At 48.7% G+C, this 17,972-nt stretch overlaps 1 protein-coding gene across 3 annotated transcripts; it reads left to right on the top strand.

Moving 5' to 3' along the window:
• Window positions 1-15,903, top strand: LOC140918028 (interleukin-9 receptor-like). Of its 3 annotated transcripts, none has more exons than XM_073361588.1 (10): window positions 1-141; window positions 1,030-1,151; window positions 6,479-6,568; window positions 6,974-7,082; window positions 7,482-7,675; window positions 8,521-8,657; window positions 9,807-9,990; window positions 10,504-10,618; window positions 13,286-13,370; window positions 14,581-15,903. In XM_073361588.1, exons 3-10 carry the CDS (start codon window positions 6,490-6,492, stop codon window positions 15,106-15,108), a joined length of 1,431 nt encoding a protein of 476 aa, XP_073217689.1. In that variant the 5' UTR covers window positions 1-141; window positions 1,030-1,151; window positions 6,479-6,489; the 3' UTR covers window positions 15,109-15,903. The 3 variants fall into 3 exon arrangements, with proteins under 3 accessions (XP_073217689.1, XP_073217686.1, XP_073217688.1); XM_073361585.1 differs by having other exon boundaries at window positions 6,971-7,082; XM_073361587.1 differs by lacking the exon at window positions 1,030-1,151 and having other exon boundaries at window positions 6,971-7,082.
• Window positions 15,904-17,972: the final 2,069 nt, after the last annotated feature.

Raw genomic sequence — 17,972 nt, 5'->3', positions numbered from 1 at the left:
GGTTATTGAGAGTAGCTTTAAAACAAGGCACAGTGAACTCTGCTTTATGTACCAGAACTGTTGCTGCTTGGTGAACAAACCACACACTCTAAACTATCAAGAAACAGAGGAGGCATGAAAATTGAAGTTTAATTTGTGCTGGTAAGGAGACAAGCTATTGCTGTGCTTTGTATTTTGCTGGCTAGTGCAAAGAGAAATGATTGAACTAAGATGTTAACCAATAATAAATAATACTAGGTGTTCAGCTTTATAGTGTTTCTTGTACTATAAATCTGTAAGGATCCAGATCATCTCTGCAATTTTGTTCCACTCGCTCCCAGAGCACAAAGCTGTAGTTTGTAGCACATTGTTGCCAATAGAAGGTCAATAGAGAGTGCAAACTGCCCAGTGAGGAAGAGTTTATGCTTATGCTACACCCAGGGTTGGGGCTACGCTGGAAGGAGACCTCACCCCTAACAGCACAGTTCTGTTAGAAAGTTCCTTCAGCACTGTTCCTTCAGTTCTAGAGGAAAACCAGCTGAGGAAAATTAAGGCAGATTAATGAATGACTAGCTACAGCTAGCCGTGAGCTGGATTCCGTATAGATACCCATCTGCAGAACATGGTGTGTAATTGCTTTGTGTTATTATTGCACTATGCTTTTCACCAGTGAAAAAAGGCTTTTCACAGCCTCCAGGGTTTAGGGCTGGCAGATTTACTGTAGGCAGCTGTCACATGCATCAAGTTCTGGGAAAATGTCCCTCTGAGGTTAACGAGAGGAACAGACTAATCATTTTGGAGGGTTTGTTACTCTGTGGATATGAGAAATCTCTATTACTTTTCCCTTTCTCCTCCCCCTCTGCACATTCTCACCCTTTATGCGTGTGTGCATATTATTTATATATTTCTGCTTGTCAACTGATTGTGACATGTATTTTCCTGAATGAGGGAAATGCCAAGAGTGAGTTGGCCCAAGCCCTTAATTATAGCTGAATGCCAGCTCTGCTGTGCCTATGGATCAATGTCCCTCTCCCTTCTGCTGCTGTTCAGCACTGAGATGCCTGTTGCTGGTGCATCTTGAAGAAGCTTAGAGAGGATCAGAAGGTTCTGCGCAGGGAGGAGAGACCCATTTACAGCTGGGTGTTAAAGGAATCAGAGCGTTCAATGAACTGGTGAGTCCCAGTGTCCGTCCCCCCCCCCCCGCCTGCTCTCGCTGGATTTCACTCATGGTGCGAGTACAGACTATAGCCCTGAGAATAGCGTAGCGACTCCAGTGGCCTCACTTTGCAGATCCAACTCCCCCAAGTTAGAGAGGAACACAATGGCCCGTGTGCGGCAATTATAAAGGGGAGAAATAACACTGATATTAAAGAGTCAGAGCATGGCCACACTGCCCGCAGAAGGAGCCTCCCAGCAGGCTGGCAGACTGGGGCTACTATGGCTCACCCTAGTGCTCTAAAAACAGCTGCATAGATCGTGCTTTGAAGTGTGGCTGGGGCAGGAGCTCAGGCCTTGAAGCCCACCCTGCTCCAGTGAGTACAGTGTGGGGGCGCTGAGAGCCATTGATAACCCTGGATAGAATGGAATCTACTTCAAGCCAGGGGGTACGGCAGCCCCTCCAGCACCCTTCATTCCAGCATCTCTGCCCCGCTCTCTTGGCTACAGAGCCCAGGCTCCAGCCCAAGCCACAACTTCAAAGTGCCGTCTACACTGCTCTTTTTAGAGCGTTAGAGCGAACCCTCCTAACCTGAGTCTGTTGACCGAGGCTGGGAGGTGCCTTCCGCAGGCTGTGCAAACATACCTTCAGTGCCCTAGCTGGGAATAGAACCCAGGAGTCCTGGCTCCCAGTATTCTCCCCTAAACAGATATTTGATATTGCCAGTCTGCGAGTCCCTAGACTCCACACACAATATCCCTGTGTGCAGCAAAGGGGCCTTTAGCACTTCTAAGATCCTCACCCAAACATTGCAAAGTATCATCATCCTTCTGCTCTTTAGCAATGTCCAGTGCCTGGCAGGAAGCCTGCGGCTCTAATCAACACAGCCTTGTCTTCCTCAGAGTGTGATTTCTCCCCTCGCCCCTGATAACGGGCAAATCCCATGGGGCTTTCTTGCCAGTCACCCAGAGGTTGGTGCCATTGCAGAAGTGACCTTTGCCATACTGAAAATCAGCTGAGCTGCCTTGTCACGCAGTAGCCATGTGTCCCAGCTGCCCTGTCCCACAGCCATGCTCTGCCCTTATCGTTCAGCGCTCTTGCACAGAGCTGGATGTCACAGTGGTGTTTGTGCTTCCACCCACTGCTCACTGCCCAGTTGTGGTGCTGATGCATTTTGACTGGCTGTCTTTGGTTTCTGATTGGCTGCTGCTTGCCTCTTGCTTTCCTGCTGCTCTGGGTGAAACTGCCAGTGCCACTAAGAGCACGTCCCTGGGTGGAATGCAGTGACGGGAGTGCTGGAAGCTTAGCATTTCATCAGGAAGCCTGTGATTTTTAGATGCCCCTGTCCTTGCTGACTAACGTTGCTGGACAGTTGCAGGGGGTTATGTTGCCTTCACGCTTCCTCACTAGGGCCCCTCTTGATGGGTCCTCTGAGATTCCCAGAGGAGCTGGCTGGCGTGGAAGGGTGTGAGTAACTCCCATGCTGTCTGGGTCTGCCGAACGGGCGGGGAAGCTTATCAGACCAGGAGCCTTCCCATGGGATGGCCAGGACGTCTCCCTGGCGGTCAGGCTGAAAATGCCACCAACATAACCTGCCATGGTAGCTTGGCAAGTCCTCCTGCTGGGACTGAGCAGCCCCCACAAAAGTAGAACATGAGTGAGGCAGGAAAACCTCTGCTGGGCTTCAGTTTGTGTTCCGGGTGCCAGCCTGCCCCAGAGACCACTGTAGAGACCAGCAGCAAGGTCTCAGTGCTGCGTTCACAACGAACTGAGAGGTCAGCACTACTTGGTGATGTAGTAAGACCTACAGGGTTACCCTGCAGAGAACCTGGCAGCACACAGCCCACTACACACCAATCCCTCTTCAGGCTTGACCACTTCGTAACAGACAGACTGGCCAAATCCAGTCAGGCATGAAGACAGCAGCTCTCGCAGGAACATTTGTGGGACGGAAAAGACTTTCAGACTCTGGGCCTAAGATACCAGGGAAGTAGAAAGCTAACCCAGGAGGGGCCAAATTCACCACTGGGATAAGCAGGCACTAATCCACTGACCTCCATTATGATGGCCATAACTCTGTAGCCAGACGTCTTCTCAGGAAATAAGGAGAAAGTTGCGATTTGCCTTCCTCTCAAACAGGGAGTCTTGGGAAATAGCTAAGAAGCCAAGAGGCCACCCAGGCAAGCAGTGGCTCTTGTAAGGCACTTTGGGCTTAAAGTTTGTGGGGATGGATACTGCAGGTTTAAAGGCCAGAAGGGCCCACTGTGATAATCTAGTCTGACCTAGGGTGACATATTGGGACAGAGCGTGGGGTGTGTAATTGGATCCTATACAAGACAAAGCTCCAAATATTGGGACATCTGGTCATCCTAGTCAGACGGCCTGCATAGCACAGAACACAGACCCTCCCCCACATCCCTCATCCAGCCCATAACTTCTGTTTGAGAGATAGAGGCTTGTTTACCAAGACGTCCAGTCTTGATTGACAAACTTAGAAGGCTGGAGAATCTCCCTCAGCCCTAGGTGAGCTGTTCCAGTGGCTAATTCCCCTCACCATAAAAAATCTGCACCTCATGCGCTCCCCGACTCTGCCAGCCTCTGGAAGCACCAACATGGCCAGGCCTTCACAGGCCCTGCTCTCTGGGCAGGTTAGTAATAGGCACACACCAGTCCCTGAGCATGCCGAGCATCTTTGCCACTGGACACCCAGAATTCACAGATCTGCTACTCCCAAGGAATAGCACACGCCAACTTACCAGTTACACTGCAGGCTCACCGCTCCACTCAGTGCACAGCATTTAGCTGGGGTTACAGAGAAAAACAAGACATTTATTTAACAAAGAACAAAGATTGAGAAGAAGCAAATAGAATTAAGGGAAACAAATGGTGACACATAAAATCATAACACTCTTTCTAACGCTTAAACTTAACTAACAAGACATTCCGCTGTCTCATAAAGGTTAGCTTGCCCCATGTTTCTTTCCCAGCATCAAACAACCTAACCAGCTGTGATCTTCTGTTGATAAGACAAGCTTATCTGCTTGGAAGTGTAACTGGGTGTATCCTGCACTAATCCCTCCCCTATCCCCCAGCTATAGGTCCAAAGATCCATTGTCTTCACTCGCAAAAAGGATGTCCTCCTGCTGCTTTATTTCTTCTAATATAAATTCCCTGCCTGGAAGATTTCACAATCCCTTGTTAGCAATCAGCTCAGACTGTAACTGGGTGGCCAGTGTGACCTGTACAATACCCAGTTTACAAGTAGCTTTTGCCTGAAAGAATCTTGTTGAGCACCTTTTGGTGACCAGCCTCCAGTCACAGACCTGAAGAACATAACTTGCAGTCTATATACATAACTCCTTCCATATTATCCATACATACATTTCACAATGATGATGAGGACCAGGCTTTCAGTAGAGACCTTGCATGACACTCTTCGGTGAACTAGTATTTAGATACCAGACCCACAGGATCCCCTCAACCCTATGCACCCCACTGCCAGTTGACACCAAGCGATCCCTGGGTCACAGCCTTCTCTGGGACGAGCTAAATAGATTGATCTTTGTCTCTCGCTGCAAGGCAGGTTTTCCAGGACTCATACATTCTTGTAACTTTTTCTGAACCTTTTCCAATGTTTTAACAATCTTTTTGCAATGTGGACACCAGAACTGGACACAGTATTCCACTAATGCCATATGCAGGGGTTATAACACATCCCTACTTTGGCTCAATATTCCCCACATTACCCATCCAAGGTTTACATTAGTTGTCTTAGCTACAGCATTGCATTGTGAGTTCAAGGTCAGTTGGTTACTTGCCTTTACCACAAGTCCATTTCTGAGTCTCTGCCTTCCAGAACAGAGGCCCCGCCACCCCAGGTGTGACCTACATTCTTGATTTCTAGATGTGTGACCTTATTATAGCTAAATGCAAAACTCATGGTTTTTAAGTGAGCCCCACATACCCTGTGATATCTGATATAGCTAATACATTATAGAACTGACTTGAGAAGTTTTCTGACAGTAACCTAGAAATGGGTCTCTTTTAATTATTCTGATCTGTGTTTGCCAGTTGGTGTGTGTGTTCAGGTATGCACATGTATATGCCAGAGTGTGTGTGCATTCGTGCAGCTTTCTGTATTTCATATTTAGTCAATCTTACAGCATTTATCACAGACAGTCAGCACCCTGATTAGAATGATAAGGAAGAGATACTTAATCCTACTTAGCCGCCCTCGGCTGATGTCAGTTAATTATGAATTTCCTCTCGTCAGCCCCAGCTCATAAGATCTGCAGCAATATATAGGGTGGTAGCGAGACATCCTCTCCCTGCCCAGGGGATGAAGCCTGATTCGCTTCTTAGAGCCTGCCTGTTGTTTTATTTTCAGTGTTTCATTAAAGATAAGGGAAGCTGCAGGCAGGCAAAGGTATAGGAAAGCGAGATTATTAGGTACACTGGCAGGTGCTGAGCTCTCTTCAGCTGTTTGCTTGATGACGGGTCCTTTAATAGCTATTTGAATTTTTTAATTAATTGGGTTTGGCTGAGTTTGCACCTTATGCTCCCTTTCTCCAACACTCTGGTTACTGCACACCTTCTGGTCTTCAGACTGGTTCTCTGCCCCCTTAGAGCAGCACATGGGCCATACTAGACTGTGGGCTTGTTTCCAAAGACAGGGTGACACCCACCCTGTGAGAGTTGGAGGCATCTCACAGGACACCACTAACTGCTGACTTCAAACCTGTAACCACAGATCAGGCCAATACCAACTGAGCTGAAGGACAAGGTCTCGCAAACATTAGCTCAGGCCGATGAGATGAATAGGGGGTTCAGATGGCTAAGAGAAGAGACAAGTAGGAAAGAGGCATTAAAGATGCCAAAGGAGGGTTCAGGTGAGTATGTTCGCAGCAACAGAGGCTGGGGTGGTTACAGGCAGAAATGAGAAGAGGGAGAGGGAAGACCGTTGTTAGGCACTCGAGAGAAGAAGAGCCACCATTAAAGACAGACCAGTACCTACAATGTCCGTGGTTCTTTACAGGTATCACTGTACATGGAGGGAAGTCCAGGAAGGAGGGGGGAGGAAGGAATTAAAAGCATCATAGAAATTAGAGCTGGAGAAGATGTCGTAGGCCATGTAATTCCTGCAGTGCAGCCTGTGCCCTCAATTCCTTTGGCTGCAGCATGTTAGCTGCAGGGAGGAGAGCAGTTCCAGGGCTATGCTGTGCACTTCAGCGGCAGGGGTTGGGCCAGTCTGAGCTCCAGCATGGAAAGATGATTGGCACACTCTGCATGTTGCCATAGAGACACCCAAAGCCCTTTCTACTCCTAACATACTTTGTATTCCAGACACATTTACAATGGGAAAGGACGTCTGGCGAGCATGCCTCCAACTCTGCTTTATTGCCATTGTGGTCTCCAGAAGAAGGGAAGGAAGAGGTAAGGGGGAGAGGAGATTGGGGGCATTCATGCTGTTTCTCTCTCTCTCTCTCTCTCCTCCCCTCCCCCCCCCACTCCAGGAACTGAACAAGTCAGAGGGCAATATGGGGCCCAGGGATCAGGGAGTTGTTATTATTTCCCATCCCCAATAATATGCTGGGCAGCTAAGAGAGCAGGTAAACTGCACACATGCGCCCTGCCCCCAAGAGTTTACGGTCTCATTTCATACAATAAAGGGCCAACTAAACAGTGTGGTGGGGGAGGCTAGATCTGTCCCAGTAATAAGTGGCAAGGCTAGTGCACAGCATCGCTGATGTATCGGGTTTGGGGCCCAAAGGGAGGCTGTTGGCATTAAATAACAAATGGAGTTAATTTCTGAAAATCTCGGATCTCCTTCCTCAGCAGAATTTCCTGGCAACCTGAGCTGCTTGAATAACTACCTCTACCGAATAGACTGTACATGGGAGACAGATGGAAGAGTGGGGGATGGACCCTTTCACGTGCATTTCACAAAGTAAGTTCAATGCCTACTCACCGTCTGCCACGCTGGGGCCCTGGGTCAGGCAGGAGGGCAAGCAGAGTAACAGGGCAGGAAGGGCTCTCTGGATTCCTTGGCCCTGAACTCTCCCCAACAGCCAAATCCTAGTGGTGTCCTCCACCTCCTCGCTTGTTGGCTTGGCTTTCACCTGCTGTCCTTTTCAAGGCAGACATGTAAGGCACTTGCTGGAGCCCAGGACTGCATTTTTTTGCATTTACACACAGGGAAGACCCCAGTTCTATGAGCCCTGTGCAAAGTGACTCCTCCGTGTGGTGACTGGCAGTGCCACAAATAACTAAGGCTGAACTCTTAAAGTAACTAAACCCATTACTCTCTCCAGCATAAGACAAACTTTCAGCCCCTTGGTTATTCTAGCGCCGTCACGCTGGATGAGAATTACAGCTGCACACTGACTGCCAGAGATGAGCTGCACAGCCAGCATCACTGCACAATTAACACGGCGGAGAGGTTCACACAGCAGGACAATTACAGCATCTTGCTACAAGGTGGTTTCTCTGGGAGGAATCGCACATACGTTGCTTTCCCGGAATATGAACCCAGTCTGAACAGTGAGTACCACCCATTGCAGCTATGGGACGGGGGCCAGCTGATCCCTTTGGAATGAGAGTGTTTGGCCTGTGAAGTTCATTGAAGAGCGAGACTTCAGTGGCAGCAAGTGAGACTGATGGGGATGCAGAACCCCCACCCTTGGGCAGCATGGCCTGTACATGTTATATATGGGGGCAGACCATCATGCCCCTCAGGACTCTCTCTGGGTCTCATTCTTCCACATGCACCCCAGCCCATCCTTAGGGGTCATTCTGCCACCATCCTCCCTTGCTTTGCTATCTGCCTGGGGCAACATCCATCAAGCCATCACTGCAGTTTGAGCCCTGGGGGCTCCCCCTGCTGACAGCTGCACTGTTTGCTGGGATAGAGGAAGGACTGGGGAGCCTTGGGAAATGTGAACAATGGGCCTGATTCTCAGCCCCACTAAGACCACTTCACAATGCACAGTGTCCCAGAGGGGTCTGAAAGCTCCCTAAAGGGATAAAGAGGATTTTCCCAGTTGGAAGGAAACCCATTTTGCAGCAGCCCCTCTGGTCTCTGTCCCCAGCACAGAGCACGTCCGTGCGTGTTCATGGTAGAGAGGGCTAGAGCATAATCTGCTTTGTGATCCCTCACTGGCATAGCAGTCCCTCAGGGACTGTTCTAGTTGGTGTTACATTACAGAAGCCCTGTGGCTGCTTTAACTTGCACTGGGGGCTTATTTGTTCTCCTGCTGACCCCAGGATCATGGGATGGGTAGAACCACATTTATGTCCCCTAGCTGTGAGCAGCCTAGGACTGTGCTCTGTATTCTGCAGGTCTCTCAAAGCCAAGCGTTTGGAATAATTCCTCTCTCTGTTTCCAGTTAAGTGTGATCCCCCCTTCAACCTGCAGAGCAACATCAGTGCCAGTAAGTGCCAGCTTTGGTGGAGTGTGCCATGGAGTCTAGAGAATATTCTTCAGTATGAATTGGAGTATAAGGAACACAATACATCCTGGGAGGTAACTATACCTGCTCTCAGCCTGGATGAGCCATACACAGATGCCTGCTACTACAGTTCAGAGCAACTGCACTTGTGTTCCCCCTCCGTGGTCCACCAAGGATACCCAGTCTAGGCTGCCAGCTCCTTAGCCATCACCTCTCTTGGGCAGAGACCTGTGTCTCACTCCCTACTGACCAGGGGTTTTCCAGTGAGTCTGCATTGTTCCCTGCTAGCACTGTGATACTCCCAGTAAGCCATTCTGCCTAAACAAACCAGCATCTACACTTTGCTTTTTCTCCAGAAGCTATGAACAGCTGTAATTGCCCACAGCCCTTACAAAGCAAGCACATTTATTCTTCAGGTAAAAACATTACAGAGAAAACATATTAAAACGATCAAAGAATTTATATGCATGCTAAAATGCTTACCAGAGATCACCGCCCTCCACCCGCAACTCAAGAAGGCCTCTGGTAAGGGCCATCAAGGGATTTTTCTGTGTTTACAAGGTCACAACAGCTTTAGCACAGAACTAGCCTCCCCATGAATGGGTCTGTCCTTCATTTATGCAGCTTGGGCCACTGATCCTGAAACTTCAGGAACAGGTGATCACCCTTCTTAGGGTGCAGCCAGAGGCGAGAAATTTGCATTCAGCTCCTCCTAGAGATTCCCAAGGCAAACCATTTTACACTGTCTGTCCCCAAAGTCCATTCTTGTCTGGCAGGTTCAGTAAAGTCAGTGGCATGTCCCCCCTCCGGCTCCTACACAGAGGTGTGGCCAGGTGGGTCTGCATGTTGCCCTGTCCGCAGGCACTGCCCCTGCAGCGCCCATTGGCTGTGGTTCCCAGCCAATGGGAGCTACAGGGGTGGTGCTTGGGGCCGGGGCAACGTGTGGAGCCCCCTGGCTGCCCCTAAGCGTAGGAGCCGGAGGGAGGACATGCCACTGCTTCCGGGAGCCACAGCACACGCAGAGCAGGGCAAGCCCCCAACCCTGCTCGAGGGCCAGATTAAAATGTCTGAAGGGCTGGATGCAGCCTCCCGGGCCATAGTTTGCCCACCCCTGGATTAGCACCTAAGAATGTAGAGTCAGGATTGGGGAGCTGTCAAATTGTTCAGAGTACCAGCCCTTTATTGTGTGTTGCTAATAAGAGTTATTTCTTAATAATTTTCAGCAGGCACAGCACAAACAGCTGTTCAACTCAGTGACAAAGGTAGAAATCGAGGCTATGGAGTTTGAAGCAGGCATCATTTATACTGCGAGAGTTCGCTGCAAAACTTCCCAAGCAGAGGAAGGTTATAAAAGTCAGTGGAGTGAGTGGAGCCAGACAACTGAATTTCAAAGAGCAGCCCCCCCAGGTGCAAAGAACATTGTTTTGTTCCATTTTGTTTCATATGAGCCCTAAAGTCACTTTATAAAACAGAGAGAGAAAGAGACACGCTGGGAAATGGAGGGGCTGTCAGCAGCAGGTTCATGGATCAAGAACAATGTCTTCCAGCCTTTTAAAGTCAAGTCACTTTCTTTCAAGGTTTTAATAGCTTCTGCTTGGTTCATTTGCATTGCTTGTTTGTTTAAGAATTTGGATAGAATTCCACTCTTTATACGAAAAAGCGGCAAAGAGTCCCGTGGCACCTTATAGACTAACAGCCGTATTGAAATACGAGCTTTTGTGGGTGAATACCCCCTTCGGATATCTGACGAAGTGGGTATTCACCCACAAAAGCTCATGTTTCAATACGGCTGTTAGTCTATAAGGTGCCACAGGACTCTTTGCTGCTTTTACAGATCCAGACTAACACGGCGACCCCTCTGATACTCTTTATATGGTCATTTGTGAGTTGATTCTGTTAATGGAATAATTCTTTTTATAGGTTTTTCACAGGTCCCCAAAAAGTTCTTTCACAGAAGCATGATACAGATTTTGTTCATTCCTCTATGTCTTGGTGTCATACTCTACATAATTTTGAACTTCAAGCTTTCCTTAAGGTACATTATTGTCCTTGGCACAAGCCCTGGCTGCCTTTTCTAGTTTAATGTAGTTTCTAGTTTTAAAGTTTAATGAGTGTGTATATCATGTGTCCACACATCAGGGCTGCTTCTTGCCTCTGCACCAGAGTCAGGTCTTTGAATGTCATGGGCTCAGAGGAACGTGCTCTGCAAACATTCCCGAACATGCTGTCTCCACGTGCTCGCAATAGTTAGCGAACCAATACTCAGAGTAGGGGGCGCAGGGTGCACTTCTGGGATCCTAAACTCAATCAAGGAGCATAGCTGAGACTATGCAGAGTATTTACGGCTAAAAGAATTTTTTTAAACTTTGTGCCAATTTGCCTAGATGTAAAATAAGGGTGACTGGTATGGAGCATTGGCTATTAATGATCAATCTGCCATCTACATTTAGATCTTCCCTGGCTGGACTCCTGCCAACGGGAACTACACTAGCCAGTGTGTGAAGTGCCCTTGTGACTTAGTTTCTGTGTTTCTTAAGTTCTGAGCAGAGCAAAGGACCAGGAGGTAAAAGGGAAAAAATGGCTCAAACCTCTAGCTGTCATGGCCCAACACATGGGAGCTCTGAGATGGAGCTCTATGTAGGGACGGGGGATCTACCTGGGCAATGTCCAGAGTTGCATGAAGGTGCTGGAATGCAGTGCTGAATCTGGCCTGGGTTAGTAGCCATGGGGAATGGTGTGAGGACCCAAGCACTAGAACTTAGGTGTAAAGAACCTGGGGCAGCTGCTATTCCCACAGTGCCACCAGAAGGCCCTGTAGAGGCACAGCAAGGGAGCACTGTGGAGAGCAGGTGCCACAGGAAGTATCACCCATGAGACCTAGAGAGACAGTACTCTGCTGCCCTCTGATTGGCCAAGTGCACCTACTTAACCCCAGGGTTTTTCCCAGGAATTTGTCTGGGCAGCCACACAGACTTTGGCTTGCTGCAATGCCAGACTTTGCCTCATCTTCTGGTCTCTGAGTCCAGTCTGACTCTGATCTTGATTCCCGCCCTCGATTCTAACCCGGTACTGCCTCTGACCTTTGACCCCTGCCTGACTCTGGTCCCGACTCTTTTTTACGGGGCCTGCCCTTGATACCTGGCCTTGCCCTTGGCAGCCGGTATCAAGTGGAGTGCCCCAAGGGTCGGTCCTGGGGCTGGTTTTGTTCAATAGCTCCATAAATGATCTGGAGGATGGTGTGGATTGCACCCTCAGCAAGTCTGCAGATGACACTAAACTGGGAGGAGTGGTAGATACGCTGGAGGGCAGGGATAGGATACAGAGGGCCCTAGACAAATTGGAGGATTGGGCCAAAAGAAATCTGATGAGGTTCAACAAGGATAAGTGCAGAGTCCTGCACTTAGGACAGAAGAATCCCATGCACCGCTACAGACTAGGGACCGAATGGCTCAGCAGCAGTTCTGCAGAAAAGGACCTAGGGGTTATAGTGGACGAGAAGCTGGCTATAAGTCAACAGTGTGCCCTTCTTGCCAAGAAGGCCAATGGTATTTTGGGATACCTATTGGACACTGGTGAGGCCTCATCTGGAGTACTGTGTCCCGTTTTGGGCCCCACACTACAGGAAGGATGTGGAAAAATTGGAAAGAGTCCAGCGGAGGGCAACAAAAATGATTAGGGGACTGGAACACATGACTTATGAGGAGAGGCTGAGGGAACTGGGGATTGTTTAGTCTGCAGAAGAGAAGAATGAGGGGGGATTTGATAGCTGCTTTCAACTACCTGAAAGGGGGTTCCAAAGAGGATGGCTCTAGACTGTTCTCAGTGGTAGCAGATGACAGAACAAGGAGTAATGGTCTCAAGTTGCAGTGGGGGAGGTTTAGGTTGGATATTAGGAAAAACTTTTTCACTAGGAGGGTGGTGAAACACTGGAATGCGTTACCTAGGGAGGTGGTAAAATCTCCTTCCTTAGAAGTTTTTAAGGTCAGGCTTGACAAAGCCCTGGCTGGGATGATTTAATTGGGGATCGGTCCTGCTTTGAGCAAGGGGTTGGACTAGATGACCTCCTGAGGTCCCTTCCAACCCTGATATTCTATGATTCTATGATAATTCCTCCAACTCCGGCCTGATGACTCCCATCCTGGGTGGGCGGACCTCAGCACAGCTGTGACCACTAGGAAGACCTCCTAAACCCCAGTCTTTAAAAAAAGGCTTTTCAGATGGCACAAGGAATAGTGCAGGATTATGCACTCTAAATTTAATAAGACTAGTACTTCTGTAAGATGCTTCATTCCTGGAAAGGTTCTGAGGTGATTTAGATCAAACAGTTGCTGTAAAATGCCCTGCCAGATGAATTCATACGAAGGGGAACAGTTCAGACAATTCTCTAATACTGTTACCCTGCAACATATATTAAGACTCAGAAACCTCAAAGGGGTCTGCATTGAGGACTTGCAAACATACATTTTATCCATCTGGACTACAGTTGTCTCCAGATAGACTGCACTGTTGATATTAAATGCACACACATAGCTGTGTAGCCATGCACAGACAGATGGCAGGAGCCATATGAAATGGGCCTTTCCTGGAGTCTTTCCAGAACAAAGTTAAGTGTTTTGGTTTAATCTTTCGCAGTGTGCTGCGGGTTGCGATAGAAGGTGGAACATTTATCTAGATTTGATAGCAGTATCATCTTTTTCCACAGGGCAAAGAACATCTTCTGCCTGAACGTTCCCACCCCGGCTGCTTTCTTCCAGCCTCTCTACACCTTGCACAATGGGAATTTTAAGGTAACAGCAAATTCTCCTTCTTCTTCATGATCCTTCCCCTCAATGTGGGAAGGTGGCTTGTGGGTTCTCATCACTGCTTCCACTAACAGGCCTCACCAGGCCCATTCCGACACAGAGCTTTAGTCTGCCTGGAAGTTCCTCATTCTCCACTCAAACACCTGCCTCCATATTCCTCCTGCTCCATCACCAACCTCCTCTCCACCTGGGAACGAAGTCCTCCCATCCTGGGCATCTTCCAGTCACTGCCTCCCTTCCTTTATACCACCACCATCGGACTTGCCCAATCCCCACTGGACCTTCCACAACTGCTGCTATCAGGCTCTTCCTTGCCTAGCCAAAGAACTGTAGGAGAATCAGTCAGACCAGACTATCCGGGGACACCCCACCCACACTGTCCTGTTAAATCCAGCTGCTCCTACCCCATGCACTGAGGGGGCGTCAGCAGGGAGGGTCACTGCCCCTTTATGGTCAGAAGTACAGGATCCTTTTCCTTCTACCTGAAATCAGTTCCCCTGGGCTAGGGTGACCAGAAGTCCCGATTTTTATAGGGATGGTCCCGATTTTGGGGTCTTTTTCTTATCTAGGTTCCTATTACCCCCCCACCCACGTCCCGATTTTTCACACTTGCTGTCTGGTCACCCTACCCAGGGCCAGTATCAGCCTTGTCTCCTTCCTCCATTCTCTCTCCATCCCTGCCTGTGCTTGGGGTTGGCTGGTCTTGGGTGAGCCTTGTTGCTCCCCATAGGATGTCAAGTCCCTTGTCCCCCTACATTGAGGCCCTCTGGGTAAATTAGCACTTACTCTGACTGCTGAAAGTTGCAATAGGCTCCAGTGCCTGGCAAATGCAAAATCAAAGCCTGGGAGCATTTCCCGCCTCAGTAGTGCAGTTGCCTTTTTCCTTATCCCCTGCCTGCTTCCCTTTCTACATACCAACTGGAGATGCTGTCCCCCAGGGAGCCAAGATAGCAGAGGCTGCTCAGGGTCTGGCTCAGGAATGAAAGCTTGAAGGTCATCAAAACTTCCATCAGAGAAAGCAAGGGCCTTATTCTCCACTCCATTACTTGAGGTTCACTCAGTGGAGTTGCACTGATGTAGAACTGATCTAGCCCCTGGTCTGCACTGCCAAAGCCTATGGAAAGCAATAGTTCAAGAATTCCTTTGCAAATTCTGCCTCTCCCCACTAAACAGTATTTACTGTTCCTTGCTTCAGGACTGGATTGGACCTAATGAGACATGTGGCCAGCTCAGAAGAGATGACGCTAACAACCCAGGCAAAGTGACTATGGATGGAGTTCCTGGTCTAAGTGCTCATGATGTCATTTCCCAGCTCTCCTTCAAGTCACTGGCAAAGACCAAAATCATTCCTCAGGAGGACCCTTGTGGCCCTGCCTCCAGGCCCGACCAGCAGTACCTCCAGAGCAGGTATGTGAGTGTGGAAGAGGTGGAAGCCAGGCTGCCATCATTGTTCCTACAAAACCACGCCGATGACGCAGGTGCCCTGGACTTCTCTGAAAGAAGTGACACCAACCTTGGCAGCCCAGACATGAGTGGGAACCATCCCCCATATTTACGGGACAGTCAGGGTGACTTCTTTATGCCACAGGAGTCTCTGGAGCTGGAAAGTTTGTCCTTCTGTAGTAATGACTATTGCACCCTGTGCGGCAGTTACTGCGCAGGTGGTCCAATTCCTGCTGAACTGCTGCAGCTCACCGAGGAGGACGGTCAGGTCAAGCATTAGATTGATGGGAATGACAGACTCTCACTGAAAGCTGCTGCAGATACAAGTCACCAGGTCTGCCACATCCACCCGCTGGCCCATCTGAACCCCTTGTGCAGTTACAGGCTCCATTAAACTTTGGGCCAGATCTGGAGATCCTTTCTTAAAAGCAAGTTATGTCCAGTCCCTGCACAGTTGGCCCAAAGAGGGCAGGCACAAGAAGCCCCCTTCCCTTGCTGCCCCCCTCAGCGCAGGGGGTGAGCACAATCACGGTTTCTGTGACCAGGTGAGCCAGGTCTGTGCCAACCTAGCAACATGCTAGGCTCCCCAAGAGAGGCCGTACCATGTCTTTCCCCCACACCAGCCATGGAGCTGACTGGTAGCAGAACTCCTCATGCACCCTCTGGAGGGATGTGGCAGAAGGCACACCCTCCCTTTGTGCCTCCCTGGGGCAGAGCCGCGCTGCAGTGCCCCCAGAGCACCTCCCTAACCGCCGCTCTTACTAATCAACCACCCAGTGGCTTCATATTCTGTACCCCAGACAGAGCTCCTGCTGTGCTGAGATCAGGGTGAAGTCAGACACGAACAGCAAACCCTGCACCAGGCTTACACACATTTCAAATATGGTGTCGCTCTTAGAACCACGTATGATGTTTGGTGAAAAATAATGCTCTTCCAGCGATGGACGCTAGTGAGATGCTGCATTTTCTGCTCCTTTTAAACTGCACCTGAGTTCACAAGCATGCCTATAATGTCTTTATATACTGTGTTTTGCTGTTTACGAGCCTGGTAACTTTCTAGCTTACATTAAACCCAGTGCCTTGCTTATGACTTGAAAAGATTTATTTCAAAACACACTATGAGTCACAGGGCTGATTCACCATCTGGGGTGGGTGGAATCGCACCCCAAACAATGGGGCTCAGGCTTTTCTTAGGTAATCCCATTATCCAGGCACTGCTGCTAAACAAGGATTCTGTTTTGGGAGACCTTCATTTTGTAGGGAAAAGCAGTCCTGGAATCCAGACTCCACAGCCCATTTACTCCTCGGTGCCTTTTCTGAGACAGCCACTGATGGTGCCAACTGGGGCCTGTTTTTTAATGCTCTAATCAGGAAGCTTTTCTAAACCCTGTCTCAGATTAGGAGATTAATATGGCCCATGGGCCTCCTGCTGTCAATTAGATTTTTTTAATCTTAATTTTAAATAGCACAAGGGGGCCCAGGCATGCCTTTTACAGCTCACAGCTGTTCATCATCCAAGGAGAGGGTGGGAATTTGATGCAGTCCTAACACTCTTTTTATCATTTCTCCAAACTCAGAATTGGTAGGTAAGGTCCCATGGGAAGAAAAGCTAAGGGGTAAAAGAGATCAGGAGCATTGGCAATATTAAAGACAAAACAGCAAACTACCCCAATGTGAAGAAAGGATAGGAATAGTAAGAGGCCAATATGGCTTCATGAGGAGCACTTTAATGAACTGAAAATCAAAAGGAAATCCCACAGAAGTGAAAACTTGGACAAATTGCTAAGGAAGAGGACAAAAGAACAGTACAAGCACATGGGAACAAAATCAGAAAGGCAAAGGCACAAATGAGTTACATCTAGCAAGGGACATAAAAGGTAATAAGAAGAGGTTCTTTAAACTCATTAGGAGCAAGAGAAACTAGGAGGTGTATCTATAAGGTGTATCTATTGGGGTTCCATAGGGGTCAGTCCTGAGTCTGGTACTATTCACTATTTTAATTAATGACTTAGATAATGGAGTGGAGAATCATACAATCATGGGACTTGAAGGGACCTCGAGAGATCATCTAGTCCAGTCCATGCTCTTACATCGTTTGAGATGCTTGGTTGTGCTATAGGTCTGGTTGCTAGACCATAATCATGGAAAAAAGAGGAAGCAACAGTAATACCCAGCCAACTTGAGGAAAGATTTTATTTGATGCTTTGTGGTGGGCAGTGGCATTCGACCAGGTTCTTTCCTTATTTATCAATGGTTTGATCATCCCCTTCCTCAGAATATAGCCAAGGTACTTCATCTCTATGGAACTGAGCCAGCAGTTGGTCATGAGCCTCACAGCCCTAAGGGACTAGAGTATCACTTGGACACCTTTGAGGTGGGGTAGACCGCTCCATCATTGAGGCATGCAGCAGCATATGCTCAGTGGGGCAGAAGTGTCTGAAATGTCACAGGAGTGCCATGGAGCCTAAATGGAAGGGTCTGGAAGTGGTACAGACCCAAGGGCATGGCACATGCAGTTAACTCCTTGGACTCAGATGCTAAGGGGTTCTAACCCTAACCCCGGTCACTTGCCCACCAATCAAACCTCATGGGCCACCTCTCTGACTCCTATGAACATCTCAGAAGGCCCTTGCCACTTTGCCAGCAGTTTGCTATCTGCAGAGGAGAGCAGCCAAAGAGTCCTATCCGAGGAGAACGGGATAGGGTTCTCCTGGACACTTCTATTCTACTGTTGTTCCTGGGTATTCTGTGCTGCTCACAGGTTCTCCCTGACAAAGACCCCTACCAAATCCAGTGTCTCTCTCTCTCTCATTCATCTTGAGACCATACTGGATCACTTTCTGGCTAGTGATGCCTTGTTCCTGCCAAGACGCCTGTAAAAGATCCAGTATCCCCTAGGGTTGTTGAACATCCAGCAATTCATAGGGTGAAAAGCCGGTGGAGGATTGTGGAACCTCCCAGATTGCAAACACAAATACAGGTGCATTCTGTCCCAATTCCAGGCTTCCCTAGTTACAAATTTTCACAACAGCTGCCTTAATGTGTTGTGAAACCACGCTACTAGATCATCTGTTTGTGGGCATTAGACAGGAGATTTTTATCCAGAGAGTTTTCAGGAGAGCCGAACTCTCTCGTATTAACTGG

This window comes from Lepidochelys kempii, chromosome 10 (assembly GCF_965140265.1).
Source record: "Lepidochelys kempii isolate rLepKem1 chromosome 10, rLepKem1.hap2, whole genome shotgun sequence".
Classification (NCBI taxonomy): Eukaryota; Metazoa; Chordata; order Testudines; family Cheloniidae; genus Lepidochelys; species Lepidochelys kempii.
The sequence above is the reverse complement of the archived record's forward strand: the minus strand, read 5'-3'. Positions and strand labels throughout refer to the sequence as shown.